The following is a 21,302-nucleotide window of genomic DNA, read 5'->3' as shown; positions in this document are numbered from 1 at the left end:
CATCAAGAAATAACCACAACAGGATCTCTGTTGCGATGCACAGGGCCAAAACCAAACTGCTCTGACCCGTCACTGGGCCATTAGGACCAGGCTCCATGTCTGGGTTTGTAGTTGCTGCGCTTTGAGGTTCCTGAGGGTTGCCTTGGTGGGCTGCCTGATCCTGTGCTGGGATAGGGTGGTTGCTTTATAAATATATCCCTCCTAGTGTAGGATGGCCAACTCCTGCAGGGTGACACTCAGTGTTGGCCCGTTGCAGACCAAACTTTTCCTCTTTATGCTAAATTTGGTGCAGTGGCCTTGGCTGTATGTCATGTGTCACTAAGCTCTTTATCCAGAGAGGGCAGGGTAAGTATTCATCCATACATCCTCTATTCCATACAATTTCTGTCCACCATTCTCCTCACACCCTGCCAGCCAGCACGCCAGCGGCTAGCTTTGTCCTGCTCTATTCTGGAGGTTGTGGAGGACTGGAGTGCAAATCTGTGGTCATCGTTTTGGACCAAAAATGAAGACCTGGCATGCAGGAATAGAACTTAGTTTGTTTTTTAAATTGAGTCACAATGTAAAACTTTATATTGCACGCACTGCTGGTTGAAGATTGAAGTTACTGTGAAGTAAATCTTCAAGACCGGAGATTTGCAGAGGTAAATGCACCTCACCTGTAGAGCCTTCTCCTCCAGCATTAAATGCAGATATGCATATATTTTCCTTGACGATGATGGCTTGGAATGATGTACTATTTCAGGTCTGACATGAGTGGGGCTGTTTGGTTTGGCAGGTTGGTGCTGTGCTAAGCCAAGCTAGTGTCTAGGGAGCAATGCTGGCTGTGGCCACAGTGGAGGGATGTTTTCTTCTTCTTCTCTGCACAGTGAGCTCTGTGACCGGACAGTGTGAGGTCTTTTCACGTGGACCCGTAGGCGCTAAGCTTGGGGTCCATTGTGGCCATTACACAGGCAGCATGCCTCATCATCCCCAGTGATTGATCAGCATGCGTGTTTTTCTTTCCCCTGGAGTGGAAAAGCAAACTGGGGCACTTTTGATTCCCTGTGCTTTCCAGGCCCCCGGGCGCACTCATGGGGACACTCGGCCCTGCAAGTTTTATAGGGAAATGTTGGCCAGGAGAGATGGGCCTTTTTACTAGTTGGTGCTGTTTACGAAGGTGGTTGAGCGGTATGTCAACATTCCAAAAGTTGTTGTCAAGGGAACGACGTGTATAACTGCCCCTCAGTGTATTCATGCCAGCACAAACCGACATGTCAGCATATATTCCCCGAGTTTTACGCAGGACAACACCTACCTCAGGGTTATGGTTACTATGGCTACATTTGTTGGTCATAAATCATAATTGTTAAGATGGTAAATGGCATCTGCAGTTAACACTGAAGAATAATTCTCATACCCTGACACACCATGAATGCATGTCTTGCTGACATTTTAGATTTATGTTTTAGCCATTCACGGAAATTCCTGTAGAAATATGAGCATTAGGCGGTACTCCATTATGTTGTATTGCATTGTAAGTTATAATGCTGTGTTGTACAGTTACTGTACCTCTGTGTGAAACTAGAGAATAGCACATACCAGATGGTTTCTGTCCAATTACTACAGTTAAAGTAATTATTAGCCATTAGCTCAATCACCTTTTATGGATTTTCATTGATGAGCTGTTAAAAGTGGCACCATATTGAGACCTCTCTGCTCATTATGACAACTGTGTTCAGCGCACTTTTAAATTCAGCTTCTTTTGATTGTTAGTGTTTTTTTTTTTTTCTTCTATGCATATGAAAAGAAGCACCCAGGCGACCATAAATTAAAATAATCATGAAGTCCAGCGATTTTGGTCCCACCATAATGAACTCCAGATGTCTAATAGGCTTGATATGCTGCTGCAGTCAGAGCCTTGTGGGGAATTTAATAGGGATGAAAAATGTGTTGCTTGTAGCACCCTTCGTGGATAAATAAACGCTCTGACTCGTATTCATTTCTCATTGTGTCTCTGACTTTTGGTGGCAGTGAGGGTGAGTGCCTCCCACAGACCACCTACACTATGATCACATGAGACGGCTTGGGCTTGTCTCAGGGGTCTCAAAGTATTTACTGTGCCATTACAATTCACACACAGTCAGGCTCATCCACATTTATGCTGTGCCGAGCTTTAGCAATCATGAACATTACAGTACAGAAAAACATTAACCTGATGTTGTTTTTGCCGAATAATTCCCCCAGCATCCACTAGTGAACTCCTCAATGTATCATCAGTGTGTCTTTTGGAACTGATATTGATTTGAGATAAAACATGGAAGTTGTACTCTCACTGGCAGAAAGTTGAAGTGAAATGCCACATTGTTTCAGCTGACAGTGGCAACAGTTCAGAGTGAATTTCTGTACAGTATACTCACTGTCATCCTGTTGTCTTCATCTCTCTGCTGTTCATTTGGCCTCTAATCTTGTACATATGGTTTATATCTGGAGCAGTCTGATGGTGTGTGGCCGCGGTGTACGAATGGAGAGAGGGGAGGAGGTATTAGCACTGGCATCATGAAGATCTGTCACTTTATTCCATGTTATTGAATGCTACACAGTGAAAGCCTGGGCCAAGAATTTATACTTAGAAAGCATTAAAGAGGATTGGGAAGATTGAGCTTAACTTCTAAAGCTTACTCCATGTACTGCTATGGCCTGGGTACTGTATATGAAGAGTTTTAAATCCCTATTTTGAAAAAAGAAAGGTAAACTAAGCATGCCCTAGGGTTCGAAAATAGATCCTCTACACAGCTTGTGTATATTAAATTTTGGAATTGAAAATGCATACGTGGAATATAGTAAATGGGCTCATTGCTTGAAGCAGCCTCTATAGGAGCTGGAGTCAGTAGGTATGTTTACTCTTGTACTGTGATTATTAATGTTTAGATTTTTGCTTCATTCTCACCTGTGCTTATTAGACTAGGTGGATGGTTGCGTTTATCCAGCTACATACAGATACAACCTGCGCCCTCATGTTTTAAAGCCTTCAATACTGTTAGAATTGCAATACATATGGTAAATGGACTGTACTTCTATAGCGCCTTTCTAGTCTTCTGACCACTCAAAGTGCTTTTACACTACAAGCCACATTCACACAGTGATGGCAAAGCCTATCAAACAGAAACGGACTCATTCATTCCCATTTGCACACACAACATTGGGTTCAATATCTTGCTCAAGGATACTTTGACATGCGGCAGGGAAGTGCGGGGGAACGAACTGCCAACCTTCCGATTAGTGCACGACACACTCTACCTCCTGAGCCACAGCCGCCCCAAATTGATTTGGCACTGAAGCATAGTGATAGTATTGAATCATGAGATGATCATATTGTCCCAGCCTTAGCAGTTAGTCTGCACCCAATCAGCCCACTGATCGAGTCATATCATTATTCCAGACCTGATACGTCCATAAAGCAGCTGCAGTGGAATAAGAGGCAAGAAAAAAGGTCAAGAATGTTAATGACATGAATTTTGATATAAAACGATGTCCTGTGTTCAGCCGTATATTGTGTTTTATTTGTTACAGAATGTGGACACAGTAATGCACCCTGGCTCAGACATAATTACAAGGCACGGTTCATCAGTGACAGTGGATAACGAGTAGGTTACCCTCAGTCTCAAGTCTTTGCTCAGGACCTCCACCAATGCACTCTGTTGGATAGGAAACACTGTACACAGCTCTGATTATTACCCAGCCCAGGATGTCTGGTGTCCCCTGCCTCATTGTAGTACAGCAGTCATGTCTGTGGTGGAGACAGTGAATGAGCAGTTATAGCACTTTCTTACAGCAGCACCAAGCTTCCCAAAATAAAAGCTCCCTTAGGCATCGCTGCTGTGTGCTGCTGGCCCATGCCCTGTAATTGAAGCTGCAGGGTGGTAATGATGATGATGCAGAGTGGCTTGCTTGGAGCCAGACTGAAGGCTCCTCCACTGGCACTGTCCCCAACGTCTCCCATGGGCCTTGATCTGAAACAGCTGCCCTCACTTCAGCTCATCATTTCCTGTTTGTTTGTGTCTTGAAGTGGCCAATCATAGACACAGGCTTGTTTTTCGTTTTTAGAGCGATTCTCTTGCATTTTTGACAGTTTATCCGCCTTTTTTTCCCCTCCCATACTGAGCCTTTACTTGAACATAAGCCAGTCACACTTGGTCATTCATTCACTTTAATCAGATAATAATATTCAAGTTCAGTCATCCAAAAATGCTTTTCAGAGCAACAAAGGACATTTTCAAAAATGTATAATTACAGATTTTTTAATTTTTTTAATGGGTTTAAAACAATAGATCACTGTTGAAAACAATTTTCAAGAGTTACATAAAACACACAAATTAGCTATATTAATGTGGTTGGAGATGCTTGCTATGGCTTGTCGGGTCACAAGGTATGTTCAGAAAAGGGGCAAGCACACCAGAAGTGACGCATTTGGATTTCGTTTGTTATTTGTTGTTTGGAATTCTACATGTTGAAATCAAGCTGAATCCCATTACTGTCACATTTTGCTAATGCACAAGGGCGTACTCTGTCTCACTCCCAGTGCAGGCTGAGATAGGGTCCAGCCCCCTCGCCCCTGCCAGGGATAAAGCGGGCAGAGAAAATGGATGGTTGGATGGATGATTCAAATAAACAACAGGATTCAACACTAGTCTGCCATCTTTGCTGCAGATGTCTTTCCGCTGCAGAGGGAAACATTCTGCAGAAAGTGAGAGATTTCAACATTAAAGCCTCTGAAAACTTGGATGCACAAGTATTTATCTATAATATTAAATATCCACCTCTAAATGAATTAATAATCAGTTAAAGTTTGTAGAAAAAACATCCATAGTTATCATTTAAAAAGAGTCTATTCTGCGCTTCATTGGGACTGTGGGTTTGATTTGATGTTGCTCAGCTGTGATTGGTGGAGGTAATTGACATCACCTTTTTCCAGCCGAACCCCACCCACTTCAAGCAGTGAAAAAAGCACAAAAAACAAATAGCTTGTATAAGAAGCTGAATGAGAAAAAAGGTCTGTAAAAAGTGAGGTTTGAGATCATGTTGAGTGTTTGAATGTACTCATGAATGAGCTAGCACATTTTCCTAAATTGAAGACTTTTGGTTTAGATCTGTTATCATAGCAGTTTAAGACCAGCATAGCATACCAGTGACTTGCCCTCATGGTCCCGGCTAGGTTGACTGTGATCTCCTGATTACAGCTCAGTGCAGCTTTAATCAGAGCTTCCTCAGCCACAGGAACCAGGAAGAATTGGCAGATTTTTCTCCAGTGGTCTTTCCCATCTCTGAACCATGCTCCCATCCAAGACAAAATAATAGGCTTTCCTCAGCTTGTCTGTGCCCCTCCCTAAGTTTGTTGGTGCATGAGACATGGGGGCATTGTTGGCACTGCCATGGGGAGGTTTACCGAATGCATTGTAGCACTGAGATCAGCCGTGTGTAATCGTTTGATGGTTACAATGGAATAGTGATGATTTTGGAACAAAGATGTTTTGGGGAGCCCAGTTTAAGGCCGTTGCCAGCTGTGCCATGGTTACTGCTATAAAAGGTTGGCATCGGAGACTGTAGAATGGATGATTGTGATGGGAGAACTGCTCCGGCGGTGCAGACAGTTTTTTTGAACTTTCTAAGGTCAAGCTCAATCACAGCTGCATACTCCCTGTCACAGTGGAGCGCTTGTTTTTTTTCTCTCTCTCCCTCTTCTTTTTGTTTTTCTTTACTTCATTGCATTCCTCTTGAGTCTCGTAGATCAGAGTTGTGATTTTACCCGCAATTCTTCTGCTGTTGGAGAGCATGAAGATCCGCATTCAGTAGCCAGACACTTATATAACATAGGCTTGTTTTGCATTAGTGTAGATTCATATGCACATACTGTGCAGCTTCACTAGGTCTTCCTGAAAGAATCCCTAAAGCATGTATGTCTATCAGGTATATGCCCTTGAGATTGGTTCACAGCAGGAGAGGGCATGGATGTCTCTATTCTTGTACTCTGATCATATGGAGTATGTGATCTTATGAGCCTGCAGTTATTATGCTGGGTTTATCCTGGGAGGAATCACAAGGAGACGTCCCAGTGATCGTTTCTGGTAAAGGCTTCCTGGCACGCACCACTAATCTGCCCACTCGCTAAGGAAAAAGAAGAGGAAAATTGGACTCGATTGAGAACAGAGACATTGTTCAAAGAGTTGCTGAATTGGAAGCGGGTGCTGGCATTGAACACACAAATCTTTGACTCCCTCAGTGCCACTGTGTCAGCATCATGCTTCAGCATCAGCCCCAACTTGAGTCTAAGGCATGTACTGGTTCAAGGAGCGGGGTGGGGACATTTCTTCCTTGGATGGAGCCTGTGTAACACTGATGACAGCTGGTGACGGTTGAGGGAGAAAAGCTCGGTGAGCTTTATTGTGAAAGCTGTACTCTTCAGTTGTCTGTGGGCTTTTTGATTCGCAGTCTAAGTTTTCCTGGACTGTGCACAGACATAAAGTAATAGCTTTGTTTCCCCAGGAAACTAGAAGTTGTGAAACTGTTTGAGTCATTTGTTAGTTTGCATATTGCAGCAGAGCATGAGTATGCTTTCTGTTATCAGTAAGTAGTCCATATCACAGGTGGACAGGGTTAGATGTCAGACAGTGTTGTGGTGAAAAACAATTAGTTTGTTGGGATTCCTGACAGTAAAAGTGTCTGGGTTGAGTTATGTGCTGTGCAGACTTGGTCCAGGTGTGCTCAGTGTTTAGTGTGAACATGTGCCTTAGGTCAGGTTCACTAGTGGCTCACTCGTACTCTCTTTGGACATCATTAAACTTAAATAAATCAACCTTTGCCCAAAATGTTGTAACTGCTGCTGCCTTTGGCTTATGCTAAGAACAGCTCCAATAAAAAATGTCATTGGCACATCATCATGAGGCCTTGGTTTATAAGCTGCTCGTGTACAGTAGGTATATAGTGCCCTCTTCTGTCAAAGTCAAATATTCACTTAAACAAAACTTTTCGTGCTTTCTTTTCTGAATAACACTGTTGTTTGTACAGTAAGTGTTCAGTTTGACCGAATGAGGTTCTCACCACGTGGAATGTTTTCTCTCATTTCATGATGTTTACAACTGCCATGAATAATTGTGAGATTTGCCCTGCATCTGGAACCTATTGAAGTGTACGCTGGCTCTCTTTCCCATCAGACCAACACTGGAGTCAGTGCCAAACATCTGTTGCCCCATTATCTATCATCTATCAGCTGAAGGGATGAAATACAGCTCTGATATAAATGTTAATCAAGATAAAAAATGTTAATGTGGGTTGCTGTGATTGTTGAGACTGACTAGCCTGCAGTAGAGGAATGTTGGGAATGACTCATGCAGTATAAACTTTGATTGTATTTGGTGCCCTGTGCTCTCAAATAAACAATGACAAAGTGTATTTTTTTTATTCTGTACTTTAAACTTAAGAACTTCTTCAGGTTTCAGTCAAATGTTATGACGAAGAAGTGGAGAGAGAGATCATCAGTTTTCTGTACGTGGTATTTCTCCATGTGGATCTCATTTAAGCCGCTGATAAATGTCTCCTGTTTTGATCTTGACTGGATATATCCTACTGTACATGATGGTGTGTCAGACTTTGTTTTATTCCCACTTGTCATACAGTACAATCTCCCCTGATTTAGAGCTTCCTGAAACAAGGACACTACATTTGTTCAGTGCCAAAACGCTGCTAGGTGGAGCAGTAATCCAGAAATACTGCTGGTGAATGCCTGCCTCTGCACTGAACATGGCTCTTTTTGTGACTTTTTTACAGTAACATTGCGTCATGGTCTAAGCACTTGCACACTGTCTCAATAGATTCCTCAACTCTGGACTACAAAGTTGGTTTCGGCTGCTGCAGGAAGTTTGACTTTCATGCTTGCTCACTCTGTCTGGCTTTCATTGTCGCCTTTCTCTTCCTACACAGGAGTTCTCCCCTTCAGACTACAGAAGTAACTCTGTATCCAGCAGAACCCCAACACCACCAGGACGCTACTCACCTCATAGCCCCATTGATCGAGACGTACCCTTGTCCCCTCGTCGCAGGTAAAGCCCACTCAAATCGCAAACACCAATAAAATGTGTCAAAACACCATAATTCACTGCAAAAATTATATATATTACACCAGCTGCATTGGATATGCACCTCTAATCTTGCACCATTTTTTTTGCTATAAAACATAGTTGAAATGACAGATTTGTAGTAGTAGTTATTCCAATCCAAGTTATTGCTTGTGCTTGGAAAAAGGGAAAAACACAGTACACACTGTACTTTATTTATTTTACTGTCCACAAAATGCACAACATGCAGAACTACCAATAAACTTTACTCCATTTTAGTTTTATGACTGCTTGAGTAGAAAATGGCAAGCTTTTACTCTCATTATATTGAATAAAAATATATATCAAAATAAATATAAAATACAAAATGTACTTTATAGTTGTAATAGCAGTAGCTATGTCTGTAGTATCTAACAAGAGGTTGTAGAATGTAAAGCCATTCAGCGCCATCTATAGGTCAGTAGGGGTTACAAACAGATTCAGGGCTAAGAAATTCAACCTGGTCCCGAAATGCTTATAAAATTGCTTCATGCATAGTGGAAAAAGGCTATAGTAATAGTAATAATACCTTTTTTATAAAAACATTTATTTAAAGTTATGACAGAAAGGTGCTGATTCAACTGTATGTTATGTTTGAGGCTGTATTTAAATTGCTTTTTAATTGTTTTATGGAAGTGCAATCTTGACTTAGTTACAGGGTTACACCTACAATATTGTTGATTCATAAAATCACCATAAGCTTGACAAATGGAGTATTTTATTGCAGGGAGGTTGTGTTGGATTAAATGAGGTTGTAATACTTAACAGTACTACTACTACTGCTGCTGCTGTTGTTGTTGTTGTTGTTGTTGTTATTATTATTATCAACAGTATTATCCATTTTTGGAATTTATCTGGGTAGCCAGTTTCTGCTAGGAACATTCCTTTGTATATTTATAATTATAGTTTCCTCTGTTTTCAGTCCATTTCCATTTGCACTTTCAACTGCCTTTTCAGTCACACCAATGCATTCATTGAGTGTTAGTCAGCTTGTGAAAGCAGCTGACTCTTGGTGCTTAAAGCTGTTGCAGCTGCACTCTGACTCGACAGCTACAAATTAATTTTCAGCCTTTGGGAAACACTATATTGTGTCCACCACCTGCACTACAGTTTCCTTTTTCCTGCTCTGCCGCCTCTGGTGAGGTGATGTAGCTGTAATTTGACTCATTTGATAGCGTGCAGGTGCAGCCCTCTGAACATGTTTTGGATTCACTTCGACTCACCAGTGTTTTTGTCCCAGCAGAAATGAAAATCTTCTTTTAGTCTCTCACATAATCCTTTGTGTCCACTCTCAGCTGGAAAGCCTGGTGCGTGTGTTTTCACAGTGCAGGATGGTTGACTTTGGCCCCAGTCCCCCACCCCCCCGGGTAACCACGGCTAGTGATATGACATGTCTGCAACTGCAGTCATATGCAAACACCACATATTCCCCAAAAAGTCTGATTTCACTTCTCCCCCTGATTGGCCCCCAGTCTGGAGCCCCCAGCCTGCACACCAAGCCTCTCTCTGCTCCTCCCCAGCCAATCACAGACTCAGTGACACCCATTTACCCACCCCTTCATGTTGCATGGCCAATGAGTTTCAGACCAGAGGCACACCTTTCAGTCAGACTCTTGTTTTTCTGTCTCGTCTGGTTTAGATAGAGGTGTGTGTTCGGCATCTGCATGCGTGTGCTAATATTGTTTTTTTTTCTCTCGTGTGTCCTGAGTTGCTACAGCAGTGTTAGAAATACAGGGACAGTTACTGGAAAGAATAGTTGAGCTCCCTTCCTTTGTTCCATCTGTCTTTCTTTCTGAGGTGAGTCTGGTCATTTTAAGTTTTGTCATTTGGATTTCTTTTGTCACACTGACTTTGGTTTTGTAAACGAGCTTGAGTAAGTCTGAGTAATGTGGCTGGAATTTTAGCCTTGTGATCTCTGATATGTTTTGGCTACATGCATGTGCTATGACTAGATCATTATCACTGTTCATGTGTGCCAAGTCTGGGTATGGAAACCAGCCACACATTCATCTTAGATGCATATATTTAGATGTGAGAACATTTTAAAAGCAAAGTCCCCAAGTCAAACTGCTCTGAAACTGTCTCATACTTTATAAAACTGCTTCCACTGCAAATTTGTGCACTCAAATGCTTATTCAGATGCATGCCATTCCCTCTCACTTCTGTTATTTGTTTTGCTCCCATTTGACCTGGACTTTCCATTTGTTTTGAGATTGCAATTTCAGAAGGGATGGTGAGAGAAGCATAAAGGGGAAATGGACTGAGGGTGGAGCTGAGCATGTGGAGAACTTGGAGGGTGTTCTTTAGAGGTCTGTTTTCAATTTGAACCATGTTCGGTGATGCAGAGGAAAGGGTCTGAGCATTTGCTTTGGTCGCATATTTGTTGTCTTGTCTGTTTGCCATCTCCTGTTTCAGCCACGTTCATTGAGCAGGAAGTCTAAACCTAAAGCTGAAATCCAGGCAGGGACAATAAACGTATAAAAAACACATACACAGTCATGTAGCTTATAAAACCCTTAAGAAACATATGCAACACAATGAGACATTATACTATGAGAGTGGTCTGTAACTATTTGGCCAGTAACACGGTCTTGAAGGTTCTGTCTTTGTTCTTTTGCACATTAGAATTAAAATAAAATTACTGTGGTTGTACAGTGCTGACTTTAGGCTTTAAGGGTCTTTGAGACTCAAAGGCAGCTCTCGAAAGCACGTATCATGCATAGTCTGCCAATTTCTGGCCAAGTCCGTCACCTGACCTCAATCCAACTGAGCATGTGTTTCACAGACTGAAGGCAAAAGCCCGAAACGAGCAAGAAGTGAAGGTTGCTGCAGTACAGACCTGGCAGATCATCACCAGGGAAGATACCAAGAATTTGCTGATGTCTGTGCCATTTGACTACAAAGAGTTGGAAACCAATTATGTGGTTACCTTTATCAAGTTTACGTAATTTTGCCCAATTCCAGTAAATTGGGGGGGGATTGCGTATAAAAAACAAATTCCTCAAATTCCTACACTGTTCACCCCAAACTAAAACTTAAATTTGGCATTTTAACCTTGTTGTTTTAGTTCAGAGCCAGTGTGCAGGAGTACACGGCAAACACAACTTGTTTGATGCAAAATGTTCACTGTCCAATTATGTGCTTATACAACAACATAGCTAAATACAAGGCTGCATGGTGCAGTGATGCTAAAAGGTTTACATGTATATGTTAAATGGTCGAGGTTTAGGTCATCGTCTCTGAGCAGATTGTCCACAGCACAGATTTCAGAGTAAATATTTGGGCAGATTTGTTGCATGTGACAACAGGTGTGACAGTCAGTCAGGTTAAGTTGTCTAACAATGTTTGACAAGTTGGCTGCAGGTGGAAAGCATCAAACCACACCTAGCCCAACTAGTGTAACCGGCCAACCAGTTCCTGCTGACAGCAAACACTCACCAGCTCCCTCCAGACAAATACACTGAGACGAGAACAGACTTTGTGTCTTTGTGTTTTCTTTTTTACTCAACGATACATCTGTCAGTCCAGATTTTAATACATGTGCTTCTTAAACTGGGGTAGAGAAGGATTGGTATTCAAACACACATTAAGTATGGAAGAAGTTGTAAAAAGTAACTGCTTTTCCACCACACCAGGGGTTAAGAATTTGCTTGTAAAGTGAGCCACTGTTCTTTCTTCTAATTTCTTAATGACTTGACAGTGTATACTACCTGAAGGTGAAAGCTTCCTCTCCCCTCCTGCACCCTCCTGTGCACTGACCGTAAGGAAACACCCACAAGATGCAAAGTTAGAAGTGTTTTTTTCTTGTTGTTTTTTTGGTGGTTTGGTAGACTATTAGTACAAGGTACAAAGCTCATGTCCATTATGCCTTGTGTCAGGCATAGGACTGTACTTTATTTAGACAATCATGGTTGCTGTTTTTAAAAAAATTATTTGCCGGCTGTATGCAGCTTTTACTAACAGCCTTATGTCCTCTTTGGTTTGTCTTGAGGCTGTTTTCTGAGATAGAAACAGTACCTCTGGTAAGGGGATATGACGGGGTCCTGTTGACCATATGTGATTGAGCACTGTTTGGCCTCTTGCCTGTGGTGTGCAACCTAGACGTCAAGGTAGAAGGTCAAAGTCAAATCTTTCATAAACTTACATTTTCTAATGAATACATCACCAAGAGCTCAGCGTAGGATTTTAGTGAATGTGATAACCTATGACCGTATTTCTTCCTTCTACAGCAGTTCAAGCTCTGACTTCGCCATGCAGAAGTTCGACAGGGACTCAGAGGTGTACAAGATGATCCAGGAGAATAAGGAGTCGCGCACTGCACCTCGTCAGTCCAACACCTTTAAAATGCTGCAAGAGGTCTTGGAGGCTGATGAGAAAGGTTAGAAGCACTCTCCGTTACAAACAAATGTGCACAGTTGGAAGGAGAAAGAATCACTGCTTTTTTAGCATGCAAGCGCAATAGTATTCATAGTTGCATAAATATTCACATACATATTGTACTTTGAATTACGATCATTTAATCATCAGTCATTTTTATGTAAAATCTGTGATAAAGTTAAATGAAGTTCAGTGTGTCTGACACACATCCCTGAGAAAGATGAGGAAGTGTAGAAAATGAATGGGATATGAATGTGTTTGCATGGAGGAGCATAAGTAATTGGATTGCATCCATTTTTTGCTTTGTACTGATGGTTAATCACCATAAACTGTTAGCAGGGGCTATTCTCAGGGTGTCAAATCCAATATAATTTATATAATCTCCTATAGTTGTTTCCTGGTAGCATTTTACATTCCTCTCTGTTGTAGTGCATCTTGCAGAACAGAACAAGCGAGCGAGTATGTGTTACTGAACTGTAACTTGGACTTCCATATGGCCATCACCTGTGCAGGATATAGAGAAAAGCTCTCCTGTGTGCCGTTTATATTGCGAAAGTCATATCATGGAATGCATCTGTCCTCCTTTCCCCCCTTTGCTTTGATAAATGTCAGGGCAAATAAATCCAGAGAGCAATAACATTCTTTTATGACGTGATAATGACCAATGTGTGGAAACCCCGTTTCATGAAGCGTGTCCCATGGGTGATGAGCTAGTGATGTCGAGTGGGAAACACAAACAAGCTCCACTGACAGAGGCCTGTGAACACGAACAGTGTTGACATGATGAACAGAGAGACTCAAGCCTGTCAGAACATCCCTGTGTGCAGCTGTGTTCATGTGTGTGTTCATGTGTGTGTTCACGTGTGTGTTCAAATGTGTGTGTGTTTGACTCCAGAGGCTGCCCTGCGGTTCCCAGGAAATCTTTCATCCAACGCCCCCAAACCAACAACATCAGTAGGAGGAGTCAAAAAAACCCACACCTGTGAGAAGTGTGGAACCAGCATTCTGTAAGTCTTCTGTCACCTGCACTTACACGTTCAGTGGAATAACTTTGAGGTGTGAATAATTACAATGATAATTTGCCCTGCAGTAAAAGATGTTCCACATGTAGAGTGTGGTATTAAGTGTGCGTGCGGCAGTATGTGTACTTCTTTTTTTTTATGTCTCCAAGGTAACAACCGGTTATTAGGTTGACTGTTGCATCTAATTAATGAATGCACTGAACAAATCTCTTTAATTCATATTTAAGTGTTAATAATTGAGTTTATAACTGAGCTTTATTTTACACAACTCAATTAAAAACAAATCTGCCAGTGGGGCAGTTTTACTTTAAGTCAGTGCTTCTCAAACGGTGGGGCATAGAGCCACCACAAGTGGGGTATACATGAGATGGGGAAAAAATGGAGTGGAACAAAGTTAAATGATGATTTATGTAGGGAAAATAATTTTATATCGCTAAAATTCAACTTCTACTTTTTTATTAGTTTCTTTTTCATTATTATTAATGAATGCTAAAAAATGCGGGGAGTGGGGCATGACCTTTTTTCGACTTCTGAAGGGGGATGTGAGAGAACCAATGATGTAAGTGATATAGGTAACAGGTGATGCATTCGTTTCTATTTAAGCACGATTAAAAGTTTCAGTTTTAATCAGTATGACGTGAACATGCTAATAATTGTGCTGTGGTGTCAACGTGTTTTTCTACAGATACAAATGAAACTGATGTTTATCTGTGCTGATCTTTTGCAGCTCTCGAGCTGATTTGCATTGGAAATACATTTCACCCTTTTGTCTGGTGTCTGACTGCATTCATCTTTCCACAGCACGCTGGCTGTGCGCATCACGGACGACCACTTCCGCCACGCAGAGTGCTACACTTGCACAGATTGCGGCCTTAACCTCAGAATGAGAGGTCACTTTTGGGCTGGAGATATGATGTACTGTGAGAAGCACGCCAAAGAGAGGCACCAAGGCCTAGGTAGTTCCCCTCGAGCCACCGTGTCCCCTCGCCAATGAGTCTGCTGCCTCACACCTGCCCCGCTCTGGACGTAGAGTGCTGCTTGTCTGCCTGAAGCGCCACCTCATCTGACTCAGTTATAGACCTTGGGATGGGGTGTGGAGGTGGACACTAGTCAGCTATATGACACAGGATGTTCTTTTCTGATCAAATTTAACCATTCTTTGCAATATTATGATTCACTTTCTTGCCTTTTCTTATAATGTAAGAGAATTGGGGCTTTGTTTTCCATATGGCCCAGCCTCCACAGTCTCTTTAGATTATTCTTGGCTCTAATTATGCACAGCTGCCGTGGACTCAAGCCCACATCACATTGTACTAAGGCCAGATTTACATAACACCAACGCTTTAGACAAACTCAACAGGACTGGCTCTCTGACTCTCTGAGGATCTGGATAATCATTTGAATCTCCTGCTGACACAAAGGGACCAAAATATCACCTACACTGCATGCCATTGCCATTTTAAAGATGTACTGTACACAGACAGTGCTGTGGGTGTGGGTGTGGGTGTGTATGAGTGCATGCTTTCACATGCAGAAGTGTGGTGGCTTCTGCGTGCCTTCCCCTACATCTGTGCGTGTGACTATGTGTGTGTGCATGAGAGAGAGAGAGAGAGAGAAGGGAAGGGGGGGTAAAGTTGTTGCAGACGCGATGGAGTGTGTGAATTTTGCGCTAGAGTCGGGCCTAAAGCCTTTGAGTTTTTCTATATTTCTTTTGTAAGCAGAATCTATGAGTAGAAATAATGAAAAAAATACATATATGCTGAATTGTTTTGCTGTTTTGTTGCTTATGAGGGACTCATTCAATATACAAATATTTTTGATGTTTTTGTGATTGAACTGTATTCTATAATATAGACCATTTAAAATGCATAATGTATGCACAGGACATTTAGTGTGAAAAGAATTGATGACGATACTACACTTCCAGTTACAGCAATACTCAGAGACACACTATAATGTTTGCATTTCATGTGGCACTTAATAAAATCGCACAACCCGAAGCTTCTTCAGTGATGATGACTGTGTTGCTATAAGTGGTTAGATTTGAAATGTTTTCCTACATTATCACAGTTTCTTTACTTTTTGGGGATGTCTGCCTGGTTTTAAAGTTTTTTTTACTGACTTCACATTACACACTTACTATTATATTTATTTCTTATATTATAATCACCTTGCAGGGGTCAACGAAAGTTGTTTTTAGACTCTTTGCCAAACAGGTAAGGCAGATATTTGACTCATAATACATTTTAACTCATAATAAACAGGAAATATATAGATTAACAAAACCATTTCTAGTTGGTAATGATACTTTATGTAATAAATGACATGGATTTGTCTTTAAATTCAATAGACTTTTTTTCACAGCTAACATTTAGTTTAATCTCTGCAGTAAAACACAGATGTGCCTAATTACAATAATGATGACTCCATTCCCTACCAAACACTGTACTATGTCAGTGTTTAACTGCATATAAAACATTATTATTTATATTTTAATTCTCCATTTGGGATGAAAATGAATCCCTGATAGCAATGTTAGGAGACATGTTACATAAGAAACATGAAGAAAGGACTGTTGCCACTGTCCTACTGGTGTCTGTTTTGGCAATACTGGAGTAGAGGAACAGTGATTACCTCAGTTTCACCACACAATTGCATATAGTAACAAGGCCCATGAGACTTGGAAGATACACATCAGACCAACTACACAGATCTCTCCGATTGAGCTGTTGTCAGTCTGCTTCCTGTTCAAATTCCAGGTTCAGCGGTTACATGAAAATAATTAGTTTCGACTGTTGTACAGACACTCTTGAAACTATATGATCAACTGGCTGTAGTTAACAGCATTAATCAATGGGGAGCAGACACATCACTGTTCTAAGAGGACAGGTTTGACAAGGGTAGAGTTATGCGGCACATTGCCAGAGTGAGTTTTAAATTGGATTGCTTTTTGTTTAATGTAAAACAGCCTGGGGTTGTGTTCTGTCAGAAGGAACTAACCCTGTCTTACTTTTCATAGCCCAACTAGAATCATCCTGTGGAAAAGATCTTTTTAAACAATATTCATAGTACTCCCTCTGCTAACCAGAAGAGGGCGGTGTCACCACAGCTTCAAAAGTGTATCTGAACTTTGGACAGGCTGAAAAATGAGAGAGGAAAAATAACTCAGGAGTAGAACTACTACTGCACAGAATGTGTATCTAAACTTTGGCGAATCAATTTTTGTTTTATATAAGCATACAGCTAACAACTACATTTATTTAAGTATGGATTTCTTTATTATATGTGGATTTACCCAGTTATTACAGGATTCAGTGCTCCCTTTAATATGGATTACAAAATATTACATATGTGCTTTATACATATAGACAAGAATATACAAACATAGCATCGTAAAACCAGTGCAACAACAACATGTATACTGGATTAAATGCTACTGCCATTAGGATTACCACCACTACTGCTGTTACATCTACTGCTAATAATAATTCTTAATGGTTGACGAAGGTATTTACTGCTGAAAAATATGGCACCGCATTATGATTTGATAACCCCGTAAAATTGTGGAAGCAGTGGGTTTAATGTCCTCATAAATCCTTAATTAAAACCATCCATCCAGGAAATGCTCATGACTGCAGGACTGACTGGTGTACTGACAGAGCGGCTGAGAAAGGGTCGGCCCTCTGTGTGCTGCCGATCACACCACTAGATGTCATAGGCTGCTCAAGAAAGACTCAGCAACAGTTGAGGGCCTTATAGAGGGCCTGATATTTGCTTCCCGGCTGGAAGTTTTCTTTTGTTTATCCTTTGGCAGAAACACTGGCCTGAGCAATGCCTCAATCTGAGCAGTCACTTGGTCTGGTTCACATCTCTGATTGTGCTGAAAACCTCATTGTTTTTAGATATTTCTGCCCAAACGTGTGATTTGGAGGACAACAGGAACATGCCCAAGAGGAATCATTAGCAATCTCACGTATTGTCTGTCCTACATCCCAAAAGCTTGCATAACTTCCACCAAAATCTCCCCTAAGACATTATCTCAGCACTACTTTTTGAGCCTCCAAGCTTCTCTGCGTTCCACCTTTCCTTCCCGATGTTCTCCCCTTTCTCAATACCCCACCTGGAATGGAGTCCAGATGTGGAACAGGGAGAAGGAGAGATTGCTTGCTTGGCTATAAGGAGTGAGGGGGCTGTGGGGTGCAAAGAGAGAAAATGTTGGAACGACATTAAAGTTTGTCTGGATGCCATTAAGTACAATTTGATGTAATGTGCAGTTTGGGACGTGACATTTTAAATGGAAACTGTGCTCTCCAGATGAGAGAGATTTGGGCCTTGTGGAGATGGGGTGGGTGGGGGTGGGGGGTGGGGCGGTGTTGTACTTGAAGCCTTATTTAACAGCTTGGATAAACAGCCCTCAGTTTAGCAGGCGCCCATCCACTCCTTGTGCTTTCTTTCAATAATCATGCTGGCTTTCTGAGCCTCCTCCGGTGTACAGTATTATATACAGGAATAACAAACCCGGGGTCTACACTGTTGGTCAGAGCACAGTGCACCATTATACTGCCGGGCATACTCGCATGACTGAGGTGCCTGCAGTTTGGATATGTCAGTGAATACATGTCAAGCCCAATTGCATAAGGTCCATTTTCAAACACTCCTGGTTCACCTTCTCATATTTTGAAATGCTGTCCAGATTTGAATCGCTACAGTCTCCATCCTCCTGGGCCTCTCGTATATCAAAAAGTATTTTTAAAACAGAAATCCATGGAGTCCAGGACTGTATTTTGGGAGCTTTCTATACACACAGGCAAAAATGTGAAAAGGAGACTTTGAGGAAGTTTATGATCCTTTGTATTTTTTGGATTGTGTGCGCTTCTTTCAGGGGGAAAAATGTCATATTTAAAAAAAGTTTTTGGAATATTTTTCTCTCAGAGTATCTCTAAATCTTAGCATTTGATTTGTCCAACATGCAGTAGATCAGTTAGCCCATATATTATTTCTACTTTGACAGCAAAAACAACATGTGGTATGCACAGAACAACACTCTCACTTTCAGCTGACTTTGAATTGGGCTTCAGTTCTTGTTAATGTTCAGCCAGTTAGTTGTTAGAAGTGCAAACATGAATTTGCATTTGGAGGCAAGGTAACTTTCACGACACCGTCCACTTCCTTACTGCGGCCATCGCCACAAAAAATTTTTTTTTTGTTTTAAAGTACTTATCTATTGCAGTGTTTTATGGGTAGCTTGCTGTTGCCAATGGCCTTCAAGTGGACAGGAAAATAATTGCTTCTGAGATAGAAAAAAATGGCACTACCTCATACCATGAAGTAACCGTCTACAAAATAACAGCTCAGACTCATTTTATATTCAAGATCAAATTGTTCTGCACCTCCATAACTCTTTCTGCAGCAACACTATAGAATTAACTGAAGTGTATCTATAAAAGTCTACTTCCTCCCTTTCCCGCTGATTGAATGAACAGCCTTTGATCTGCTGAAACACACAATACACAAGAGACCTTCAGCATTCATTCATAACTTCAGTCTGCTCTCCCAATGCAGGCACACAATGAAATCAAGCTCTTCCTGTCTTCTACAACCAGGCTGGAAACGACCAATTCAAATCAAAAAGCAGCAAAACAACAGATATATGACATTGAACTCATTAATATTCCAAAAACGTATTTAATCTTTCTTTAACTCATTAATATTCCAAAAACGTATTTAATCTTTCTTTATCATCCTCTTTTATCTTCTTATTTGCCCCATAATATTTCCCTTTATGACACTGTAGGGGTTGGATGCTGTTTCCTATTGTAATTATCACCTGCAATGTATTTTTAGGCTTTACTGTAAGAATTTCTCTTAAAAGAGCCCCTAAGGATACATAATGATGATGAAATCAAGGAAATCATGTCAATATTCCTCATCATAAAATGCAAATGAAAATTAAACCCAAAATAGGAGATTATTCAGAAATAATTTTAAACCTGGAGATTTGTGTATGCAACACACATTATGTATTTTCTGTGTCATTTAGGCCAACAACAATACATAAACGATCCCACTGGACTGTGTGATGTATGATATGATGAAGATGTGTGAAGTGAGCTCAGGTGGGTTTACTCCTGGTCACGTGTGAAACCTCCTCTCTGCCTCTCTCCGGCTGGGCTGGATGCGCTAGGACCGCGGGGACCAGAGCGCAGACGCAGACGGAATGGGCGCTCTTGGGGTAGTAACTAAGTGAGTTTGAGTGTGACAGAGGCAAGCAGGCAAAACCGCTAGATTCTGGGAATTAGGCTGCACAGGAGCCGACCAAGACCAGCTCACTTCTTGTCCGAAATAATATTTTTTCCCCTCCTGTTTAAATGTGTCTGAAGTTGAGAGGAGTCTACGGAGATCTCCGGGATCGGTGAAAACAGTGAGGAAAACTTTTTTTAAGAGCAGCGAAACAACTGACAAAAGTTTTCAATATACTTTCTTTACTTCTTCATACATTTGACAGCGTGGATCTGGCTGTGATTGCTCAGTCGTGAATCTCATCAACCCCTGGATTAACTTTTAGTGTGGGAGATAACGGTAATGTGGACACTCCCAAGTGTCCTACAAGTGATGTACATTTCTTAGAGCAATTAATACGACCACCAGCGTTTTAAGACAGAATATTGCGCCTGTTTGTTGGCGTTGAGGACGTTTGGATGGACTCACACATCCCTTCAATGTATTAGCCATTTGGACCAAAGGGAGTTGTGCGCCCGCGCTGCCATGACATAACGGGACACTCTTGGCAAATCAAGGGTGCTGAATATTTCTGAAATGACCGGATGATGAGTGTTCATTGTTGAGCTGAGGACCTCCAAGTTGACCATTCATTCAAGACCTGAGAGATCATTTTTCTGAATTTTTCGGCCCCCTGAAAGCTTCATGGTGGAGATATGGGATGACTGGAGGCGGGGGTGCAGCTGAGGTGAGATCCAGCCGAAGGACAATGTTTGCGCCCGGCGTTGGCATCCCTCTGCTGCCGGGGCGTCTGGTACTGATGCTGCTCCTGCTGTGCGCCTCCGAGCCGAGGCTCTCCCAGGCTTGTCCCGGGTTGCTGGCCTCCACCAGCGGCTGCAGCTGCACGGACGAGCGGTCCAAAGCGCACGGCGTCCAGGCTGTGGGGAGAAGGGTCAGCTGCAGCAAAGAGGAGCTGACTGAACCTCCGGATGCCAGCCTGCTGCCCAACAGGACCGCCACTCTGTGAGTTGGAACAGTCTGACAAGTTTATTGTTACCTCTGAACTAATGATATATCTCTCCATTATGATCACCCTGCTGTGGCCTGTTGTGCAGGCTGTGTCTGTGGCCCTGAGATCACATGCTGACCTTACATTATGGTATGATCCTCTTGTATGAAGCAGTGTTCCTATAATATCCTTTAAAGGTTTTTGTTAGAAAAACCAATCATGCTCTCTAAGCTGCTATAGTTTTTTGCCATAAATGTGAACTCTAACTGGCTGAGGATCCACAGTGTTTCCATTGGATTTAACTGGGTGAATGTTTAGTTCTGATGGTGTATTTTACATTAAATACATGCATGTGAAAAAAAAGGTGAGGGTACAGTGATACGCTTAGGCCCACACACCCATGACTCCGAACCCATGACCTTATGTTTAACTGTATTGAGGACTTGCTGCAGTAATAAGCCTTGCTAGGTCAGAAGTTTACATCTTGATCTAGTTTAACTCTGTAGTGGAGGGCTGAGCGTCGCCTTTCTGTAAAGCATTAGGAAG

The 21,302-nt window shown here is 41.8% G+C and overlaps 2 protein-coding genes across 6 annotated transcripts in view; both read left to right on the top strand.

Annotated features, from left to right (window-relative positions):
* Positions 1–15,528, top strand: part of pdlim2 (PDZ and LIM domain 2 (mystique)) — a 36,887-nt gene extending 21,359 nt beyond the window's left edge. For 3 of the 5 annotated variants that reach the window (XM_051422526.1, XM_051422529.1, XM_051422527.1), the window contains exons 7-10: positions 7,957–8,075; positions 12,359–12,507; positions 13,402–13,513; positions 14,330–15,528. In XM_051422526.1, coding sequence (XP_051278486.1) covers positions 7,957–8,075; positions 12,359–12,507; positions 13,402–13,513; positions 14,330–14,522 — 573 coding nt within the window. In that variant the 3' untranslated portion in view covers positions 14,523–15,528. Of the gene's footprint in view, positions 1–7,956; positions 8,076–12,358; positions 12,508–13,401; positions 13,514–14,255 lie in introns of all 5 variants that reach the window. The other 2 variants (XM_051422530.1, XM_051422531.1) reach the window with 2 other exon arrangements.
* A 4,224-nt stretch (positions 15,529–19,752) lies between these two features.
* Positions 19,753–21,302, top strand: part of adgra2 (adhesion G protein-coupled receptor A2) — a 39,627-nt gene continuing 38,077 nt past the window's right edge. Inside the window, exon 1 of the mRNA XM_051423050.1 lies at positions 19,753–20,770. Coding sequence (XP_051279010.1) covers positions 20,469–20,770 — 302 coding nt within the window. The 5' untranslated portion in view covers positions 19,753–20,468. The remainder of the gene's footprint in view (positions 20,771–21,302) is intronic.

The sequence above is a fragment of the Dicentrarchus labrax genome, unplaced genomic scaffold (assembly GCF_905237075.1).
Source record: "Dicentrarchus labrax unplaced genomic scaffold, dlabrax2021, whole genome shotgun sequence".
NCBI classification, from domain to species: Eukaryota; Metazoa; Chordata; class Actinopteri; family Moronidae; genus Dicentrarchus; species Dicentrarchus labrax.
Note: the sequence above shows the minus strand (reverse complement) of the source record. Positions and strands in the feature narration are given on the sequence as shown.